At 45.2% G+C, this 22,080-nt stretch overlaps 1 protein-coding gene across 1 annotated transcript in view; it reads left to right on the top strand.

Moving 5' to 3' along the window:
- The window catches only part of CSMD1 (CUB and Sushi multiple domains 1), a 3,932,590-nt gene that overhangs the window by 2,942,863 nt on the left and 967,647 nt on the right, over positions 1-22,080 (top strand). Inside the window, exon 41 of the mRNA XM_086925641.1 lies at positions 18,141-18,350. Coding sequence (XP_086781767.1) covers positions 18,141-18,350 — 210 coding nt within the window. The remainder of the gene's footprint in view (positions 1-18,140; positions 18,351-22,080) is intronic.

Raw genomic sequence — 22,080 nt, 5'->3', positions numbered from 1 at the left:
TAAACATCTGAAACTCAACTCGCTTTATATATACCAACGTCTTAAACTCAGATGAAATTTCAGTTTTGCCAGCATGGTTTGTGTAATTTTGCACAAAATTCCTGAAAATATGTCACCTATTGTAAACATTACCACAAATGCGTAATTTGCAATAATTGACAGCAAATTCGCGGAAACATCAGAATGTGGGATGCTGTTTGATGTGCTTTTGTTTTACTGTGTTTTTGTGTCAAAGGTTTACATCAGGGTGCATTTTGTTCTAAAATATAGAGCAAAATGACAGATTTGCATTTCCCATAATTATGCATGTAGTTTAATTTTAACATAATTTTGTCCAATTAAGTCAAAGCAAATCATGAGGATTTCGTATACCCCTAAAAAGTACTCAATCCTCAGACTCTACTTCTACAAAGATCACGTTCAAAATGGAGAAGTTAGAGGTGTAAAAAATGTCTAGCAGGAGAAACATCTAGATTTAAAGCACTAACACAAAACGTCCATGAACAAATAACTTTCTTTATCAAAGCAAGTACTGAGATGGAATCTAAGAAGACCAAGCTGAAAACATTGTGAATGAATATCACACCAGTAGTAGGCTTCAAATTAACGTTCCTGTATGTAATTTCAAAGACTTGGAGAATGTCAAGTCAAGTCAAGTCAAGAGATTTATATAGCGCGCTACATACCCATAGGGTCTCAAGGCGCTAGAGGAAGGGTGGGGAAATTACTTCTCAAATATCCAAGTTTTAAGTTGTTTTCTGAATGCTAGGTGGTTCTGAGTACGGCGAAGGTGAGTGGGAAGTGAGTTCCAGGTTTTAGCTGCCAAGTAGGAGAAGGATCTACCTCCCATGGTGGTTTTGTTGATGCGAGGTACAGTGGCAAGGGCTAGGTTGGAGGATCGCAGCTGACAGGAGGGGGTGTAGAAGGACAATCGTGTGTTGAGGCATTCGGGTCCAAGTTCGTAAAGTGCTTTGTGTGCGTGGGTTAGGAGGCGGAAAGTAATCCTCTTATTTACGGGGAGCCAGTGGAGATTTTTCAGGTGACCAGAGATGTGTTGTTTACGTGGGATGTCTAGTATGAGCCTGGCTGAAGCATTCTGGATGCGTTGTAGTTTTTTCTGGAGTTTTGCGGTGGTACCGGCGTATAGTGTGTTTCCGTAGTCCAGGCGGCTCGTGACCAGTGCGTGGGTGACCGTTTTTCTAGTTTCGTGGGGATCCAGCGAAATGTTTTTTTGAGCATGCGAAGAATGTTGAAGCAAGATGATGAAACGGCGTTGACTTGTCTGGTCATCGAGAGTGAGGAGTCCAGGATGACGCCCAGGTTCCGTGCGTGGTCCGTCGGGATGGGTGCTTTTCCAAGGGCCTCTGGCCACCAAGAGTCGTCCCAGGCGGAGGGGGAGGTGCCTAAGATGAGGACTTCTGTTTTGTCTGAGTTCAGTTTCAGACGGCTGTGTTTCATCCACTCGGCTACTTCTTTCATTCCTTCGTGTAAGTTGGTTTTGGCGGTGGTAGGGTCTTTGGTGAGTGATAGGATCAGTTGAGTGTCATCCGCGTAGGAGATGATGTTGAGATTGTGTTGGCGAGCGATGGCCGCAAGGGGGCTCATGTATATGTTGAAGAGGGTGGGGCTGAGTGACGATCCTTGTGGCACGCCACAGATGACTGCAGAGGCCTCTGACTTGAATGGTGGGAGGCGGACTCTCTGTGTTCTTCCGGTGAGGAACGAGGTGATCCATTCCAGTGCTTTTCCTTGGATTCCTACGTCTCTGAGGCGCTGTAGAAGGGTGCTATGACAGACTGTGTCGAAGGCAGCGGAGAGGTCGAGGAGGATGAGGGCGACTGTGTCTCCATTGTCCAGTAGAGTTCGAATGTCGTCAGTTGCTGCGATGAGGGCGGTTTCAGTGCTGTGTTTGGCTCGGAAGCCGGACTGTGAGGAGTCGAGGGATTTGTTGGCTTCGAGGAAGGCGGCGAGCTGGTTGTTGACAGCTTTCTCAATGACTTTGGCCAGGAATGGAAGAAGCGAGATGGGGCGGTAGTTTTTGAGTTCGGTGGGGTCAGCTGTGGGTTTTTTCAGAAGGGCGCTGAGTTCTGCGTGTTTCCAGCTTTCCGGGAAGGTGGCGGAGTTGAGGGAACAGTTGATGACATCTCGGAGGTGTGGTGCTATGATGGAGTCTGCTTTGTTGAAGATGTGGTGAGGGCATGGGTCAGTTGGGGATCCTGAGTGGATGGAGTTCATCAGGCGGATGGTGTCCTCAGTGGAGATTGGGTTCCAGTCGTTAAGGATGTTCAAGGGGGGTGAAGGTCCTGCGGAAGGTTGGGTGGGTTGGTCTTCGGGTCGGTTGTTGAAGCTGTTGTGGATGTCTGCGATTTTGTTGTGGAAGAAGGAAGCTAGGGAGTCGCAGAGGGCTTGGGAGTGGGTGATGTCGTTGGAGTTGGCTGATGGGTTGGTAAATTCTTTGACGATGTTGAATAATTCCTTGCTGTTGTGGGCGTTGTTATCTAGACGGTCTTTGAGTGCGGCTTTCTTGGCAGACCGGATCAGTTGGTGGTGTATGCGGGTGGCGTTTTTGAAGGCGTCCCTGGTGCTGGTGTTTGGGTCTTTTTTCCAGGCCTTCTCGAGGGAGCGACAGAGTTTCTTCGATTTCTTAAGGTCATCGTTGAACCAGGAGGCGTTTTTGCTGCCTAGTTTGCTTTGGCGTTTTTTCAGCGGTGCTAGGATGTCGGCGCTGTTGGATAGCCATTGGGTGAGGTTGATGGCTGCTTGGTCGGGGTTTGAGGAGTGGGCGGGGGAGTTTTGAAGAAGCGATGAGGAGATCTGGTCGATGGTGATTTTGTTCCAGTTTCTTCGCAGAGTAGGTTGAGGATGGTTGTGAGTTGTGGTCTTATTGTAGATAAAGTGTACGCAGCTGTGGTCCGTCCAATGGAGAGTTGTGGTGTGACTGAAGGAGACATGTTTGCTGGAGGTGAAGATAGGGTCGAGTGTGTGACCTGCGATGTGGGTGGGCGTAGAGACAAGTTGTTTGAGTCCCGAGGTCGGCGAGATTGTCCAGAAGGGTGGTGGCGCTGCTGTCATTGCTTTTTTCCAGGTGAAAATTGAGGTCTCCCAATAGAATGTAGTCCTTGGAGGGGAGGGCGTGTGGGGTGATAAAGTCAGTGATGTCGTCACTGAATTGTGCACGGGGTCCTGGAGGTCGGTAGAGGAGGGTGCCTCTGAGTGTGGTCTTGGGGTCGGTGTAGATCTGGAAGTGGAGGTGTTCGGCGCTGGCAAGGTTGACGTCTGAGCTGGTTGAGATGCGGATGGAGTTCTTATGGACGATAGCGATTCCTCCTCCTGTTTGCTTGATGCGGTCCTTGCGGATGATCTTGTATCCTTCTGGCATAGCAATGGTGATGTCTGGGGCTGAAGAGGCATTCATCCATGTTTCGGTTAGGAAGGCGACGTCCGGTGAGATGGTGTCTAGTAGATTCCAGAGGTCGATGGCGTGCCTGTGGACCGAGCGGGTGTTGAGCAGGATGCATTGTAGGTGGTTGGTGTCAGATATCTGGTTGGTGTTAGTGGATGAGGAGTTTTTCTTGGTGCCGTCGAACTTGCAGGAGTAGCATGTGAAGGGTCCATGGGTGTGTCCAGGAGCGGCTTGGGCGCAGTTGGAGAGTCGGCCGGGGTTAAGGGCTAGGAGGGTGGCGGCGTCGTATGTAATGCGGGAGGGCTGGGCATTGCGTGGACCAGGGGGTCTGGCGCTGGGCGCGGTTCAGGCGCGGACGGGCGTAGACGGGCTTACCTTTGGCGCACCTTCGGCGCAACTGGGGCGCGATCGCTGCGCGTGAATGCTGCGCGCTATTGCATCTGTCATATAAGGATAGTGGAGGGGGAGGGGCGAGGGAGGAGCTGCTGGGAGGCGGGTGCGTGGTGTAGGGGGCGGGCTCCGGCCACAACAACAACAACCCAGGTAATGACGGCTCAAAGGCAATAGCCGACCGGGTTGGGGAGAAAAAGTTAATTAATTATTCTGTGGTGAGTAGCGGGGCGCAGACAGTCAAGCAGACAGACAAAGCGCTATATCTAAGGAGCAAGGCACTGTGAAAAAAGAGCTTCAATCGATGTAGGCACTCTCACAGCGCTAGCGAAATACAGCAAATTCAAGCAAGCAGAGGCGCAGTTAAATAATGCTTCAGTCAAAGTAGTCACAGTAGCAGCGCTAACGATACCCAGCCAGCGTTAAGGGAAGAGCAGGGCAGGAGGGAGCGACCGTGTCAACTAATCTAAGAAATGTAGGTGTTCCAGAGGATGCAAAAGGGGATGCAATCGCCAAAAATATTCTGTGGATAACGGACATCTATGATAGGGACTGAGATCATTCAATCCAGCAAATACAAATTCACCTCAAAGCCAGAGCACATAGAGAATCATTGGGCTCAACGTAGCTTGAAAATGGTCCACACACTATTATAACCTATCTCCAATACTTCATCGTCAAGGGGAAAATTCTGTTCGTATTCTGAACATATATCAAGCAATACTGTTTTTTATCACAGTGTCATTAATTATGTCTGATTTGAAAAAAGGATTTGTTGATTGATTGAGGTCCGCCGCAAATTATAAAGTCACTATCTTGTTAGGTCAGTGAAAGGCTTTCAATAATTTAAACCTGGGGTTAACTACTGGTAGATATGGCAAAGTGCAGATAGGTTTAACTTAGCAAAAATATGTAAGCATTTAAAATTGCTTAGCTGCCCCTGCATTCTTGTCACCTTTCTGCCTTCTGTGGCACTCGTTTCCACCATTTTCTGTGACCTTTATGCCCTTTCTTGTGACCTTTTGCCTTCTGTACCACTCGTTTCCTGCCGTTTTTCTGTATTCTTGTGACCTTTTTGCTTTTTGTGACCTTTCTGCCCTCTTTGCCACTCGTTGCCCCTTCACTTGTTGTGCACTTTTGCCTTCTGTTTCCTTCGTCGCCCCTCACCGCTCTGGGACCTGCTCAACACAACCTCCCCGGAAATGTCCTTCCTGACAGAGACCTAGTTGAACAACTCCTCTGCAACCGACATTGCCATAGGCATCCCAGACGTCTACAAGATCACCTGCAGAGACCGCACCAATGGAGTTGGAGGAGGAATCGCCATCGCATCAGGGTTTCAACTAGCACCGACGGCGCGCTCAGCACCACCGGACACATGCATTTCCAAATCCACACAGACCCCAACTCCACCCTCACAGGCACCCTCGTCTACCAACCACCCAGTTCAGCGACTCCATTGCCTACTTCATCAGCATGCATGCCCTGACGTCCACCGACTACATACTCCGAACTTTCACCTTGAGAACAACAACGACAACAACTCCACAACCCTGATCGATAACGTCGCCAACCTCGGACTGTGACAACTCCTCACAACGCCCACCCACTCCGCTGGCCACACACTCGACCCCGTCTTTTCCTCAAGCCAGCACGTCTCCGTCAGCCACACCACCGAACTCCTCTGGACCACTGCATCCACTTCACCTTCCAGAAACCCACCACACACCACCGCACCCAACAGATCCCCCGCCGCCGCTGGATCAAAATCACCGAAGTCCAACTACATGAAAACCTTGCTCTCAGCCCACCCACCGAGACCTCCTACACCGACGTCGCTGCCCACAACCTCAGACGCTGGATCAAGGACTGCCCCAACACCCTTGCCCTGCTGAAGAAACTCCCCCACAGAGACACCAGCAAGAGGGCCAGCTGGTTCACCGCAGAACTCCTAGATTCCGAGCAAGCATGCCCGAAAGTAGAGAAGAAATGGCACAGTGAACAAACTCTGGACAGCCATGAAGCACACAAGGACGCCGTCCACAACCACCACCACCTCATCAGGGCACCCAAGAAGACCTCCTTCAAAGATCGCCTCGACAACAACGCACACGACAGCAAGGAGTTCTTCAACATCGTGAAGGAACTCTTCAACCTCAGCTTCAACATCAACGACATACCGCCGTCGCAAGCCCTTTGCGACTCCCTAGCCACCTTCCACCACAAGATATCCACTACAGCTTCAACACCCAGAAAGCCCCAACAGACAGCAACACAACAGACCCTCTGCACACTTTCGACCACGTCCCCTTGCTAGCATGGACCAGCATGAACGTCGATGACACCATCAAGAACATGAGCACAATCCAGTCCAGCTCTCCATCAGACCCATTCCCGCACCACGTCTTTAACAAAGCAAGCAGCTCCATCGCACCCCACATACGCAACGTCTTCAATCTCTCCCTTGAGACAGCGATCGTCCCGGAGAGCTGGAAACACGCCGAGATCAACGCCCTAATCAAAAAAAACCAAGGCAGACCCAAGAGACCTCAAAAACTTCCGGCCCATCTCTCTGCCCCCCTTCCCGGTCAAGGTCGTCAAGAAAATCGTTAACAGACAGCTAACCCGATACCTCGAAGAGAACAAAATCCTTGACCCTTCCCAGTCAGGGTTCCCCAGTAACCACAGCAACCAGACCGCCCTCATAGCCGCCACCGACGACATCAGGACCCTGCTAGACAACGGGGAGACTGCAGCACTCATCCTCCTAGACCTCTCCGCCACCTTTGACACAATCTGCCACTGCACACTACACGCACTCCTCCATGCTGCAGGGATCTGAGACAAGGCTCTAGAATGGACTACCTCCTTCCTCTCGGGCAGAACCTAGAGTGTCCCCCTCCCCCGATCCGTTCTGATACCTCTGAGATCATCTGCGGCGTACCCCAAGGATCCTCCCTCAGTTCGACACTGTTCAACATTTACACACGTCGCCCGACAACACAACCTCAACATAATCTCCTACGCCGACGACACTCAACTGATCCTCTCCCTCACCAAGGACCCCATCACCGTCAAAGCCAACCTCCATGAAGGAATGAAGGCTGTCGCCGACTGGATGAAGATCAGCCGTCTGAAGCTGAACTCGGACAAGACAGAGGTCCTTATCCTCGTCTCCAACCCGTCAGCCTGGGACGACTCCTGGTGGCCAACAGCACTGGGGGCAGCCCCGACCCCCACCGACCACCACACAACCTGGGAATCATCCTCGACTCAACGCACTCAATGACCAAGCAAGTCAACGCCGTCTCCTCCTCCTGCTTCAACACCCTCCGCATGCTATGCAAGATCTACAGTTGGATCCCGACAGATAAAAATAAGACAGTCACCCAGGCCCTCATCAGCAGCAGACTCGACTACGGAAACGGCCTCCATGCGGGAGCCCCGACCAAGCTTATCAATCGACTACAGCGCATCCAAAACCGCTCAGCACGACTGATCCTCGATGTACCACGACACAGCCACATCACCCCCCACCTGAGAAACCTGCACTGGCTCCCCATCAACAAGAGGATATCCTTTAAGCTCCTCATCCAAGCACACAAGGCACTCCACAAGACCGACCCAGCCTACCTCAACAGACAGCTCTCCTTCTACACCCCCGACTGCCAGCTATGCTCCGCCGACCTCTCACTCGCCACCATCCAGCGCATCCAAAGAACAACCACCGGCAGGAGAGCCTTCTCCTACCTCGCCGCCAAGATATGGAACACCCTCCCACTGAGCCTATGACAGACCCAAGACCTGCTGACCTTCAGGAGGACACTAAAGACCTGGCTGTTCGATCAGTAGCAGCCTCCACCTCCCCCCAGCACCTTGAGCCCCTCGCGGGTATGTAGTGGGCCTAACAAATGACTGATTGATTGATTGTTTGCACTGGCTTGTGCATGCCCATTAGGAGCCCCTCGGTCTCCTAATGGGCAGGCGGCGGGCGAAGAGTAACCGTGCCCTAAGCCAATCCTGGCGCTGTTGGCAGCACCAGGATTGGCTGAGAGGAGTTGCCAGTCCATTCCTGTTTGTGAAGGCGCCAAGGGGAGCAGAGGTGGCACGGACCGGCTGTGAGGTAAGTTTTCTGTTTTATATTTAATTCTCCGGCCCCTCTCCCCCACGCGACCACCCACCCAACGAGCCGCTACTGCCTTTGGGTTTCATTTCCTGCTGCTTGTCCGTGGCTCGGCTCCCCTCAGTGCCCATGTTATGGCTGCCATTCTTTCCCTGCACGTCGTACTTCACTCTCTCCTGGATGCCGACAGATTAAGGTGTCAGGAAGGTGTGATCTGGTCTGTAGACAGCAGCTGTGCACTTCCTACAGGGGAATAATGCACACCCCTGCAGTGCACAGGGTCCTCCCTGGCGTGACAGCAACTCAAGTACAACAATCAATTAAAGTAAGGCTTTTTTGGGAGGTCGCATGCGTGTATTGTTAGGCATTTACTCTTTTGGTGGTGAGGATTTTAAGGCCCCATGTCATTGTTTTGCGAAAGGGACCTTGCAGTTTGGCATTATACATCTACAGAAGGGCGCAGCTGCAGTTGCACTTTATCCAGAACAGCAGGTTTGGCATTATACAACGTTGTATGCTCCGTCTTTGCGCCAGGAAACCCTTTTTGGGTAGCTGCGCTCCTTATAAGCTTAACAAATAAATAAATAAACAGAAGGGTGCAGCTGCAGTGGCACTGCATCCAGACAGCAGGTGCCCTTGGAACTCAAACTAGTATGATATTTACCAGTACATGGATGATGACTTAGTAGCCAAGGCCAGAAGTCTCCTTTCAACCTCACATCAAGAGCGGGTGGCTTCTCACACAATGCCAGTTCGCAAGTTACTACTTTTTGCACAAGATCCAGGTTTCAGGCGTATGTATTTTTGGATATTCTCTAAACTGCTATACAGAACGTATAGTTGTTAGCAGTTATTATTAGAGCAGACTGTTCATCTCCAAAGGTGTGTATTGTTTTCAATTAAACAAATTTCTGGTTTCTGTATTCTAATGGACTTTCATAGCCCAATAGCCCAACATCCAAAAACGGATATCCTGTAACCGGGTGCAGAATAAATCAGTTGTACATGTAGAATGCAGCAGCACAGTCATTGCTCAACACACTCTCTGTGCAAGTACAGGTGAGTCGAGCGCATGCCACTCTGACTCACACAGAGCTGGTACGTACTCTAGTGAAAGATTAGCACACTGGAAGAACTGATTTACAATTAATCCCCCCAGTAGACACGAAGAAGTACCCGACTACAAGCACACGCATGGTAACTGCTGCTTGGTGGTTTATTGAGTCGCTACGAACTGCCTTTACAGTAGAATTTACAAAGCAAAGCTGTTTTTGTGCCGAACGTGCTAACTGGGTTTCATCATTCTTTGATGGCCTCATAGGGATTATTATTCAGCAGGCATTCAAGGAAGTTAAGCCTGAACACAGAGTTGCTTGAGCTAATGAAGGTCGAATAAATCCTGGAGTCTCATCCAAAAACCTTGTTTAGGACCATTTCCTCTAGCACCTCACTTCGCCGTACGGGAGCATTTCAACGACTCCTAGAATTGAAATCCTAGACCGCAGCTGCCCATTGAGACTAAACAGCACTATATTAAACTTGGCTGTTTCATTATTCTGCATTTTGGGACACATGTAATTCCACTCAGTAATCCATGTAGTATTTTACCAGCAATGACCCATAGAAAAATGCGTCGCTTCGTGACGTTTATATAGTACTTACTGCATATTCAAGAAGACTGTGCACATGGAATAGTCTGTCAAAATACGTTCAAAAAGTTGGTTGCTACATCCTGTCAAAGTATTGTGGTCACGTGGCAGCTGTGACATTTATGGGTCAGTTTTAGTTTTATGCAGGTGCTCCTTCAGTTCCCAATTAAAATGGTGCCTGCCTTCCGATTATGCAAAGTAACAAACAGCATTAAGAATTGAGTGGCTTTGAAGTAAATAGTAAAAAGAAAGCGATCGGTAGTGAGATCTTTGTAATGCATAAGGGAAAAATGATAGTTCATCATGCACAGAAAATCAACGTGCAATCACACCGGAGAGTTTGCAAGCAAAAGGCACCACAAAGAAACATAAAGCATCCCGGTTTTATTTGGAAACGTGTTGTATGAAAAGTGTGGGCTGTTTGCTAGAAATGTGGCCACACCGTAGCTTTGTTTTTTTAAGGATACTGATCCATGCTCTCTATTGGAAACAGTATATATCTGTAAATATACACACCAGTATCATTATCTTAGTTGTATGTAATCTGTAACACAATGTACATTGCTAAGGAGTTTGTGGGAGTGAGGGTTGCCTGTGTGTTTATAAATTGTTACATATATGATCCACTTTGAACATATTACCATATTTTGGAATCCTCTCATCAGTTTTAACGTGTCATACTACCTAACTATGTGAAAAAATGCTAAGGCAGTGCCTGTTGAGGACACGGGAAGCGTGCTGCCAGATCTTCATCCAGCATGCTGATGCTGTCAGAGTGATGGGAGGTCCTAGTCTTCTTGTGAAAAAATGCCTCAATCTGATGCAGTGTTGCTGTCTGTGAGTGATCATCTTGTGTCTTTGCTTGCAGCTGGGCTGATTTTTTAAAGGTTTTTGCCTGTGTCGACTTGTTAAATGCCTGCCATGCATTCTGGATCACTTTTGTGTTTTCCTGTTTTTGTGACACCGACTGTCCCCGCACTCAAGTTTGAATATGGTCAAGTCCTAACAAAAACGACAAAACCTCTCACTGTTTAACTGGTTGAGCTTGAATATGCTTCTGAAAGTGGAAAATAAATCTTTACTGTATATTGCCATTGGATTAACTCTTTGTGGATGTATGTCTATTTAAACATACATTAAGGATTCACCAAAGGTTGGTGAACTTTTGTGAGGGTAAACGGTTTCTGCTACTGAAAAAACACTCCTTTTTCTACTTCTACACAGTAAGTGGCTTACACTCAGTGGAATTCAAACCCGTGACTATAGCTTTCATGAGAGGGGTAATCTGGATATTCCACTGAGCTTTAGGATGATTGTCATTCTTTGATCCAGGGGTGCACGTGGCTCGTTCAATCTTCTCGCCTTTTCTTCTCCTGGTCGCCTGTGTTTGGAATCCCAGACACACCGATGTAAACAGCTGCGCATATTTATATCAGCAGACGCAAAGATTGTTTTCTATAGCTCACAAATAATTGACAAAATGATAAATAATTAAATCGTATTGCTTTATTAACCTTACTGCTTCCTCAAATTTGCTTAAAAATGCACCATTTGTCAATTCTTTTTTCAAAATTTTCTCGGGGGTATCGTGGGTTGTTCAGGCTCGCTCGCTGCGCTCGCTCGCCACAGTGGAGTACAACTATTATTTTACACCTCACCGCTTTCAAATGTCACCAGCCGCCTCTGAAAACCTGTAGATGTTTAGAGCAATATATTCTACTACGTACCAAAATAGTAAGGATATTAATACTCCAAAGATTACAACATATTTGACTGTGTGACCCTTCCCCCTATTGTGGAGGAGGCAAGCTTAATATTGGACTAACATCTGGTAAAACTGCTGGTCGAGAATATATACCATCAGAAATGCACAAACTGCTTTTAGATGAAATAGCCTTTCTCGTTTTGAAATGTAAAGACTAAGTAAAAAAGTTCCTGACAATTTGTCAAACACAACATAAGCAGTTTTTTTCTAAAAAAAACATGGACCAGGATGATTGCAAGACCTGCAGACCAATCTCTCACCTGAAGTACAGTTTTAAATATTTGCCTAAAATATAGCTAGCAAGTTACACATCCTTAACATTTGAAATTCACCAGGGTTTTATTTCTGGAAAAGATACTACCTGACACTTGAATCTCACCATAACCCTTATAAATATTGCAGAAACTCCAGAAAAACTATTTGGTAGCATATAATTAGATCCTGAAAAAAGCTTTGATTGGGAGTCTGTGGAGCTCTTGTAGGAGCTGCTTTTGGCAATGGGATTGCACTCTGCTTACATTTGGTGGATTCAAGCTCTGTATAGTTCTTTGAAGGTACAGATTCACATCACTATTCATACATCATCGACCATCTCCATTGAGCATGTCACCAGATGGATTCTTTCTAGCCCTAAATACTTTGGGGCAGATTTATGAGGCCGTTGCGCCTCTTTGCGCCACAATTGCGTCACTTTATTTGACGCAACTGCGGTGCAAACAATGCGCCCTAATTACAACATGACGCATCTAGGAGATGCGTCACGTTGTAAAGCACTGCGCCATAAGGAGGCGTTCCTGCGCAGGGGGGGGCGTTCCTGCGCAGGAACGCCTCCTGAAAGTGGCTGAGTGAAATCTATGAGATTTCACTCAGTCACTTTCAGGGCAATGCTGCGTCAAAACCCTGCGCCTGCTTGAAGCAGGCGTAGGTCTTGACGCAGCATTGTGCACATGGTGTACCCCCGAGCCTTGCTGGAGCTGCGTCGCGCTTGCGACGCAACTCCAGCAATGCGCCACATTTCCGGCACAGATGCGTCACGCATCTGTGCCGTTTTTGCACCATGGTGCGCCGCATTAAAAATGCGGCGCACCATGGGTGGCGGAGCTGTGGCGCACTGTGGCGCATGTTAACTGGCGCATCCCTGGGGATGCGCCAGTTAACATAAATCTGCCCCACTGTACTTCAAGCATATTTACAAAGACTTCAGATTCTTCTTTATCAAATCCAAAATCAAAGTCATCAAATTTCAGCCACCATCGGTGCTGACAAAGTTATAATCATCACATTCAAATTAAATCCAGCCCTCAATAATATAATATCATCAAACTGCTGCTGAGTTTGGCTCCATATATTTAACTCTGCTCAGGTCCAGATTATCCTATCAGTAGACGCTTCAATTGATGATGCTAGGGTAATGCACCTGGCCCCCTATCTTGGAGTCACAATCACTACTAATCTGGAATAGTTTTCTGGACACAATAATTCCACTCTTTTCCTCCAAATGGAAAGATAACTAGGAAAATGGAAACACCTTTTTCATTTACCGTAATAGTAAAATAACTATTCAGCGGAAATTCTTATTTTTCTTTCCTGCACTCACACTGTATTTAGTTGTTTCATTTTTCAAGAAAGTGCATGGTTTGATCTGATGCTACAAATGACAGAACAAAGACTCTCACAGATCACCAAAATGTCAAATGGTTCCTATAACTAGGAGGTGTGCTTACATAGGGAAGCAGGTACTGTATTAAAAAAACTTGTAATTAATTTAGATGGTAGAAAACCTACGAAGGTTTTCGTGTGACATTGGATGATTTCCGAATTCCATTCACTCATCCCGCTCTTCAAGAATCCAAAACTGCCTACTAGCTTTTGGGATAAATTGTCTTGTATAATTGATTAATAAATAAATAGATCTGTTTGAGGGACAAACACTTAAACCAAAGCAATTTTGACCTTCAGAAACATGACTTTTAAAAATTCCTTTCAATTCAGGTACTTTCTCCTAGAAGAAACATTGCCATTTTCCTGTTATATTAACAGTGTTTTTCAAAGCCAATTTTCTAGCCCCGATTTCTATGCTTGCTCAGTGCAAATTTTGCTGCATGATTTGATGGCGGGCAGATGGCCAGCAGGCGGAGAGACGGTCTGACAAAAATCCAACAGGGTCGACAATCAGACGGTTTGTAATCCCTACAATGGTGGTGGTGCCTGCTCAGGCACCGCCCTATGTATTACAATGCCAGTTTTCCTCTGCTGTTTCATGGCGTTTAACCCTCCATGAAAAGGCTGGCACATAGTGACATGGGGGCCCGTAGCAGGCCCCCTATCCTCCTGGCCCTCAGTAATGAGCCCCGAGGGGCACCTTTGGTGCCCCCCTACATATATTTTATCAACAAGGACCTGCTCTGGTTTTGGACAAATATTTTCAAAAACTCACAAGCAAGATGCTCATCTGTAGTACTGGCGAATACCTTAAAAAAATCCTACTCAGAACCGGGTTTTACTGTCCGATTTTTAGAAAAGTTTGTCTCTCTACCCCAATTAAATCCCAATATGTAAGTGCACAATGGGAAAAAAGGTGTGTGAAGGTCTGAAAGTACCTCACGTAAGCACCACCAATGGAGCTGCTGGTAGGTACTGACCAGTATGCTCATGTCTTTATCACCATTGATAACTTTCAAGACCAAAAAAATGAAATCCGTGAAAACATGCGACACAAGGAAAACCTAGTGCTGTGTAAAGGGATGCACCGCAAGCACTTGTCATGTGCTATCCCACTGTGACCCCATAGTAAAAAAAAAGGGATTTGTTGCTTCTCCAAGCTAAAAATGAGATAGGACCCACTGGCGATAATCCCCTCTACATATCCCTGCACCATGTGGCAGGCACAGCACATGGTGCTGGGATAAGTGCAATGTGTTTATTTTGTACTGCGGTGTGTTCTGCAGCCAGAAACAAAAGGCCACAATACAAAATATACAGATTGCGACCACCTTGAAGGCGGCCGCATCATAATCCCTAGGACGGGACCACTGACAGCCAGTCTGGCGGTCCCATTTCCGAAAGGATGACAGTTGGGCGAATGTCCGACCACCATTCAAATGAGGCCCATTGTGTCTACCCTGATATTGTATCACCCTTTATATTATACTGTGCTCTAATCAGAAATTACACAATAAATACATTTTCTATTCTTTAAAAAAGCTTATTCTTTGTTTAATGTTTTTTCTGGCTTAACCAATGGAGGCTCTCAAGAAATAGGTTCTAGGATGAAACCCGAATCAGCTTGTTTGGAAATCCAAGTAGGAAATAAGTTGCTTTTACATGGGAATGCCTTGGGTTTTTTAAACAAATTAAAGAATTCTGAACTAGTTCTTATTGTGTAATCTTCGTTCTTCCTATTTTGCTACAAGTGATATAACAGTTGTAGGACCTAAGCAGGGAAAATGGGTAATGTTTTAATGTGCACGTTTCTGCTCTGAATTACACTTTTTTTGTTATACATGACAGTTCCCATAGATATTATTGATCTATGGCTGATGATTTAAACTGATTTGATCATTTTACTCTGGGGCCTTATAACTCATCACAGATTCAGATTTTCCCTGGCATCCACCTTCATTAGGTGAGCCCAGGACAGACCTGACAAATGTTACTGATTTAAAACATAAAAAGTGTGTTCTCAGTGTACAGCGCAAACCAGTGTGATTGGGACATTTACAATAAACAACTTAACAGAGTTCACCCACCACTCTCTTTCTCTCCATCTGCCCACTGACCATTGAAGGAGCCCCTGAAGTTCCACTGAGGGTGAATGTAGTCACAGATCAATGGACTCAGGGTATAAAGTTATTTTGCAGAGACAACAGTGGCATGGAACCTGCTGTACTGTAAGTGCCTCTGCAAGGGCACCACTCATCTTGGTTTAAAACAACATCAAGTGAAAAATCCTTAGCATTATGCGTTCCATCCTACATGGCATTCATTGGAGGGTGGTTATCTATGTTAGCTCACAGCACATCACCTGGTTCCAATCAGGGCCGGACTGGGAACAGAAACCGGCCCTGGCACACCCCTCAGCCAGCACCCCCTCGGGTGAGGGGGAGTGCAGCAAAGCAGTGTGCGAGGGCCGGTCTCGGCCGATTTTGTTACTGGGGGCCGATATTGCCGACCCCCGTAACAAAAAAAACGGCCCCCAGGGATCCAAAATCGGCCCCCACCCTAGCGGTCCACCGGGGAAACGCCCGGTGCCCGCTATGGCCAGTCCGGCCCTGGTTCCAATTGTGTCACGCACAAAAATTTGTAGTCTGACCTACGTGCAGAGTCGAAGAAATGTCCTCATTTTCATGGGCCCAAAAACTTATACAAAGAGGGAACATCCAGTTTACAATGTTTGGATATTACATTTGTAATCTTGCAATGGGTATTTTAAAACAGTTTGCACAACGGTGTGCAGCCCCTTTTGCACAACTAAATTGACATGGCAGCCAGTGGCGACTGATAAAAGTGGTGGGATGTAATCCTTGGCTTGAATTCCAGTAAACGTTACTGACTCACTTACGTGTAGGGTTCACACGCAGTTGCAGTCAGTCTTAATCTCTCACTTATTCTCATTCGGTCTTAGTCAGTTACTTTCATTCGCACTTGTAGTCACTTTTACTTACTCTGACTCAGTTTCAAGGACTTATACAGTCTCATTCATTCCCGTTCACTCTCACTCATTCTCCCCTAATTTCCATTAGGATCCTCCCCATGTCTCACTGGTTCTTCCTGATTCATTCAGTCTCACTCTTTCCACTTCACTCAATTTCAATGTATATCACTCATACTCAAATCAGTCCCACGCATACTCAATCAACCACACTCATTCTCACTCACGCATTGCCACTCTGACTCACTGAGTGTCACTCGGTTTCTCTCTGTCTCACTCTAGCTCACTCATTCCTGCACAGTCTCACTCATGCTTACCTAGTTTCCCCGAGTCTTTCCATAACTCAATCAACCTGTCTGGTTCATTCAGTCCTACTCATTCTCATTAAATCTTGCTGAGACCCACTCATACCGCCTCACTTATTCACACACATTCTGACTCACTCAGTCTCACTGTGACTCAGTTTTACTAATTCACAGACAGCCCCATACATGCTCATTCATTCGCTCAGCCATACTCATTTTGATTCACTCAGACTTACTTATTCACACTCATTCTGACTCAAACAAGTTCAGAAACATGCTCACTCAGTCTGGCTTATTCAGTCTCACTCTCACACAGATTCACTCTGTCTCACTTATTCTCTGACTAGCGAAGAATCACTCAGACTTGACTCACTCTGTCTTACAGACAATAACATTCAATTTACACACCATGTTTGTGTACGTTCGTGTCTGTGCAGGTCTCGTTTTGACTCCTGCTGTTTGTTTGGCTTCAGACACTTGAAAGTGAAACCTCACACCTGTGCAGTCACAGATTAAACTTTTCAGTCTCTGCTCATTCACCCCACCATTTCCTAACTCTGTGACAAATTGGGAAAGGGCAGGGTGACTGGCTGATTGACCTGTAGCCATGGGCACTGCAGTGCTTCAGCCTGCAACGCCTGTGGCTAACGTTTTCTGTGACGCCTTGCCACATCACAGATTGGTAGGCACTAAGGCATGCCAGGAGCCATCAGAGGTTATCCAGCCCTGGATAATGTCGGATTCCTGGTGCAGGCTCCTTCGTGCATCTGCGCCAAACATCAGACATTCTCTCTAGCAGAGCTGCTTTAGGCTCCTGCTGGATGACAATTTCCTTTTCTTACCAAGATTGAAAAAAAGATTGTCTTTCGGGTGTCGCCGCTGAAACACTACTGGCAGCACTTAAAAAACAGATGTAAACACCCATCGCTCTCATGAGGCACTTCACCACAGAGCTCTCCTTGATGAGTAAACTTGAAAAACTCTGAAGACAATGATCACTGGAGATAGCTTTACTATCCATGTTTTCTCTTTGAATGCTGATACTTCTGGTACTGCATTTAAAAGAGGAAAGCAACATCTAATTTGCAAGAATAGGTCATGTTAAGATACTCGTGAATTTGAACCACCACCAGTCTGCTCAACCATGGAAGTTACTGGTACATTACACTAAATTGTGGGAGTAAGCCATCAAATGGGAGCAAGTTAAACTGTGCCAGGACAGTAAGCAACCGTTTGGCTAGTGAGAGAATATTGTTGGCTCCTGATGGTAGAAACTACTGTTAACTTATGGCAAATCACAATCACCCCCTCTGCACCTTGAGACCCTTACGGGCTATTAGTCATGCTTTACAAGCCATTGATTGCTTGATCCTATTGGTGTCACATGGATTTGTAGACATATACTAAACTGTTACTAATACAAAGTAGATTGATTTAAACTTGGAACTACCTAATGTTGTCTGATGGCACCTTTTTATATATATATATTGTACATATATGCTACAAAATTTAAAACTCAATATAATGCAAATGGATCTGGTAAACATAATTTACCACTTCTAAATTGATGGTGGGTTGCACAACATAAACATAGCATAAAGTTTTGATAACATAACATAAAGTCCATAACATAAAGTTTTGATTGTAATGCCTGAAAAGTCATCTTTAGTAGCATTATCTGGAAAGCAAAATGAAGATTTCAGAGAAAGGACAACTTCGGAAGAGGCATAAATATTGTTTCCCAACTTTGCCTGAATTTCCACGAAAGTGTTGGTAAAGGATTTCTCATTTAACAATTTGTGGTTAATTTGAGTTAATTACATATAACTATATTTTTATTTCTCTTTTATACAGGTGCACATATTCAGTTTTATAACTTCTCGACGGAGGCCAACCACGACTTCCTTGACATACAAAATGGGCCTTACCACGCCATTTCTCAGATTGGTCAATTTAGTGGAACTGAACTCCCACAGTCTTTATTGAGTACCACTCATGAAACGCATATTCACTTTTACAGTGACCACTCAGAAAATAAGCAAGGGATAAAACTTGTATACCAAGGTAAGTTGCACAGCAGTCTAATTACGAAAATACACTGCATTGCATTCAAGTCTGCTCGGCACTTCCTTGCCTATTCCATAAACTGTAATGTGGAAATGTTACAAGATCACCGTTCTTTTTTTACTAACAGGTGTTTATGAATTGTGATATATAGTTTTCAATTTTGAGTTAATAATTTTCATACAACTCATTAAAGTTTACCACATTTCAGTTTAGATTTCAGCAGTAAACCAGTAAGTATATATATAGAAAAAGGATGGTTTATTAGGATAGAAAAGAATGCACAATGATTTTTGCTATCAGCCAGATGAAATCCTTGGCATTGGTGTGAAGCTCAATGAGTCAACCTCTTGATATCCCCAACTACTGATTGCTCTTACAGCACAGACAATGGAGGTGATTAAGTGAGGATAGGGGAGGACAGGAAGAGAACAGCAGGAATGGAGACCTACTCTTGTAACCTCTTCTCCCCAAGCAGATGTACACCACCCTCAGTACACTATACCTGTAAAGAAAAGAAAATAGTTTTGTATTCCCTATGTTTCTCAATTGAGTGGGGAAGCCTATGGAGCTAAAACAAGAAACACTGTGTCACTCAGTTTGTCAAGATTCTGTTATTTCTTATTCTTTGATACAATTGGCAATAATAGCACCTACCTACTATAATTTTTGTTTATACTTCTGAGAAGTTTTTTCAGCAATATTTTTCATACTCCTGTAAAGCGATATAAAATATATGTTTCATCTGAAAAGAAAAATGTGTGGTTCAATAGTGAGAAATTGGGCACACATCGTAATTACTTTTCTGCTTTTATATTAATGTTTCTTACTATCTGCAGACCTTCAAATACTGCCCATACTTCAAATAGAGTTACATGAAGCCCGCCTACTCAGACTGAATGAAATCAGATGTTCATAGTAATACTGCCTTTGTATATTATCCACAAATCCTTGTATTGAGCGGAGCCAACCCGCTTATGAAAGATAAACTGAACACCATATAACATTGCACGTCATTCCAACGAGCTAAAAAACATGAAGCAGAGCCCTCCTGCGCTATTATAAATAAAATTATCAGAAATTATGGGGCGACTTTCCAATGAGCTCAAAACATGACAACAAAGCTGTGAATGTGCTGCTGCTTTGCACAGTGGTATTCTCCTAGTGGTGCAAGTGCACCCTTACTGCCCCATAGCTGAGGAACAACTTACCCTTAGAATTGGATAGGTAAAGAACCGCAGCTCCTCCACTTTCGCTGATAGCACAATACCAAGCAACGAGTGATAGGGCGCGGGAAGTGGGAGGGCTTGCTTGATGCGGCTACTAAGAAAGATCATCGTACATTTTGGTAAATCGTCTCCACAGATTGTGGCAAAGGTTCTCCCACGATTGAAAATTATATCACTATAGTAGACTTTTCCAATCTCTTTGTTACCAGGTTGGCAAATTAAGTTTCCACACAGGCCCTAAGCCCAACCTCATTTGATAGATCAGTAGAGATTAATTGCAGAGTAGGGCGCCCTCAGCAGTAGGAGAATATTTGTAGGATATAAGTATTGAAGCCCCAGACAGCCTCAAATGATTAACCTGTGTGGACACAATGTAGTATACATCCACCTGTAGCAGAATGAGATTAACTGGTGGACACAAGTATTACCCCGGAAGAGATTAACCAGGGCTATCAGTAAATGTTTCATCAATAAAGCACCTGGTTTGTTAAAATTCTTGTGGATTTATTTTTGAACAGGATGAATGTCTGGAGTCTTTATTTTGTATCTTTATTCAATACTATATTGAATGGAACCCCTATGCCCTTCTTGGGCAGAGGCCAACATGATTCCTATCCATAAAAAAAGGGCCCTGACACAAACCCCCCAACTACAGGCCCATAAGTCTTTTTGAAAGCTCGCAAAAACAGTTTGCTATGGCCATATTGGGCAAACTCCTGGACTGGATGTCTGCAGGAGACATACTGACTTCCCTGCAAGCTGGTTTTAGAGAATGAACTAATACAGTAGATCAGGTGTTCGGTCTCCAGCTTCTTTACTGGAAAACTACTTTCTTAGAGGGGGGTCACCTCTACGTTGTTTTCGTAAATATGAGATTTGCATTTTTGTTTTTATTTCTCATAACACTCTCTAGCAGGTGTTAGCCAATATGGAGGGTTCCCACACTCTCTTAACCTTGATAATTAGATTGCATGATAACAACTATGCCGAAGTGAGATGGGGGAATCTGGTTGAAATTACCAGTCTTTTCCCTGTTAAAAGAGGGTCAGACAGAGGTACGTTCTTGCACCTGCTCTACTCACATTATTCATAAATGATTTAGTAGCTTATCAGGATCATTGTGACTCCGATGCACCACGCCTGCAAGACATCAAGGTTCCCATCCTGATGTTTGCAGATGATACACTTTTATTATCAAAATCCCAAATTGGTCTGCAGTGGATCCTCGATTGAATCAAATGGTTTTGCAGCCCAAGGGGATTAGATATTAATATTCCTTAAATGAAATATATGGTCTTCAATCCATGTTACACCACCCGTTCTAACCCCAAACCTAGAGGGATACTGCTGGAACGTGTACATTCTTTCGACAAACTGAGTGTCCTTTTAACCGAACATCTTGATTAGCAACCCCATATAGCATAGATTAAACCTAGAACAAATAACTAGGGTATTTTAAAAATGCATAGAAGTTTGCAGATCTTCCCAATTTCACCGGCATTACAAATGTATAATTTCTAGGCATTAAGCACAGCAATTTATGGTGTGAAGTTGTGGAGCCACAGTGATGTGACTTTTTTGGGGCAGTGGAAATTAGTTTTATGAGACAAGTGACGTGTCTCGGAATTAGTTCCCTACTAATTCCCCTAAGACTAGATATGGAGCTTAGACATAATTCGGACAGAGTTGGTGTTAGGCCACTTTTGTATTGGAGGAGACTACAGATTACTCCAGCGCTCTGCTCACACCTACTAGACCTTGAGGAGGTGCTACGCATTCCTGGCTTGGGCACCATTCCTTGGTTGGGTATTTCAAATAAGCCCTTGCTAAGATCAGTTTGGATAAATTGTGGAATACACTGCAGTGGCTTGTGCAGTCACCACAGAAACAATCAAGAGAGGATATTGACAGTATGGAGATGGCCTTTAACAAGGTCAGTCCAGCGTGGGTTCTTTGACCCAGTCATTTCTCTTGGTGAAGTACCAGTTGTCAGCAGAGCAGTTCCTGGATGAAATTGAAGCTCCATTTGCCAGGACTCTCTATCTGCAATTCAGATATAGATCCCGTCCTCTCCAGTCCTTTACAGTTAGTTGGCAGCGAAGGCCTGGAATGTTAGATAATAAGTGTCCATCTTGTAAAAACCACATTGAGATGACAGAGACTGTCTTGCTATTTTGCCCTGCTTACCAAAGTAGTAGTAGCAAATGGATCCTACTACGCTGTCACAATATAGGTGTCAGAGAATACAAAGAAGCAGTAAAAATCCTAAAATCAGACTCAAGCCAATCTGTAGTCTTTGCGGTTTCTCACTTTTGGGTGGTGATTTAGAGGCTACGACAGAAAAGAATGACAGTAGCATTAGACTTAGGCCCCACTGGTTAACTAGCACTGTAATCTATTAGGCTACTTTATTCTTTTTAATATTTTTAGCACATAGATTACATGACAAAGGATTCTATGTGCATGTTTGAGTATTTAATTGCCTATGCTTTATTATTTCT

This window comes from Lissotriton vulgaris, chromosome 6, assembly GCF_964263255.1.
Source record: "Lissotriton vulgaris chromosome 6, aLisVul1.2, whole genome shotgun sequence".
Lineage (NCBI taxonomy): Eukaryota > Metazoa > Chordata > Amphibia > Caudata > Salamandridae > Lissotriton > Lissotriton vulgaris.
Note: the sequence above shows the minus strand (reverse complement) of the source record. Positions and strands in the feature narration are given on the sequence as shown.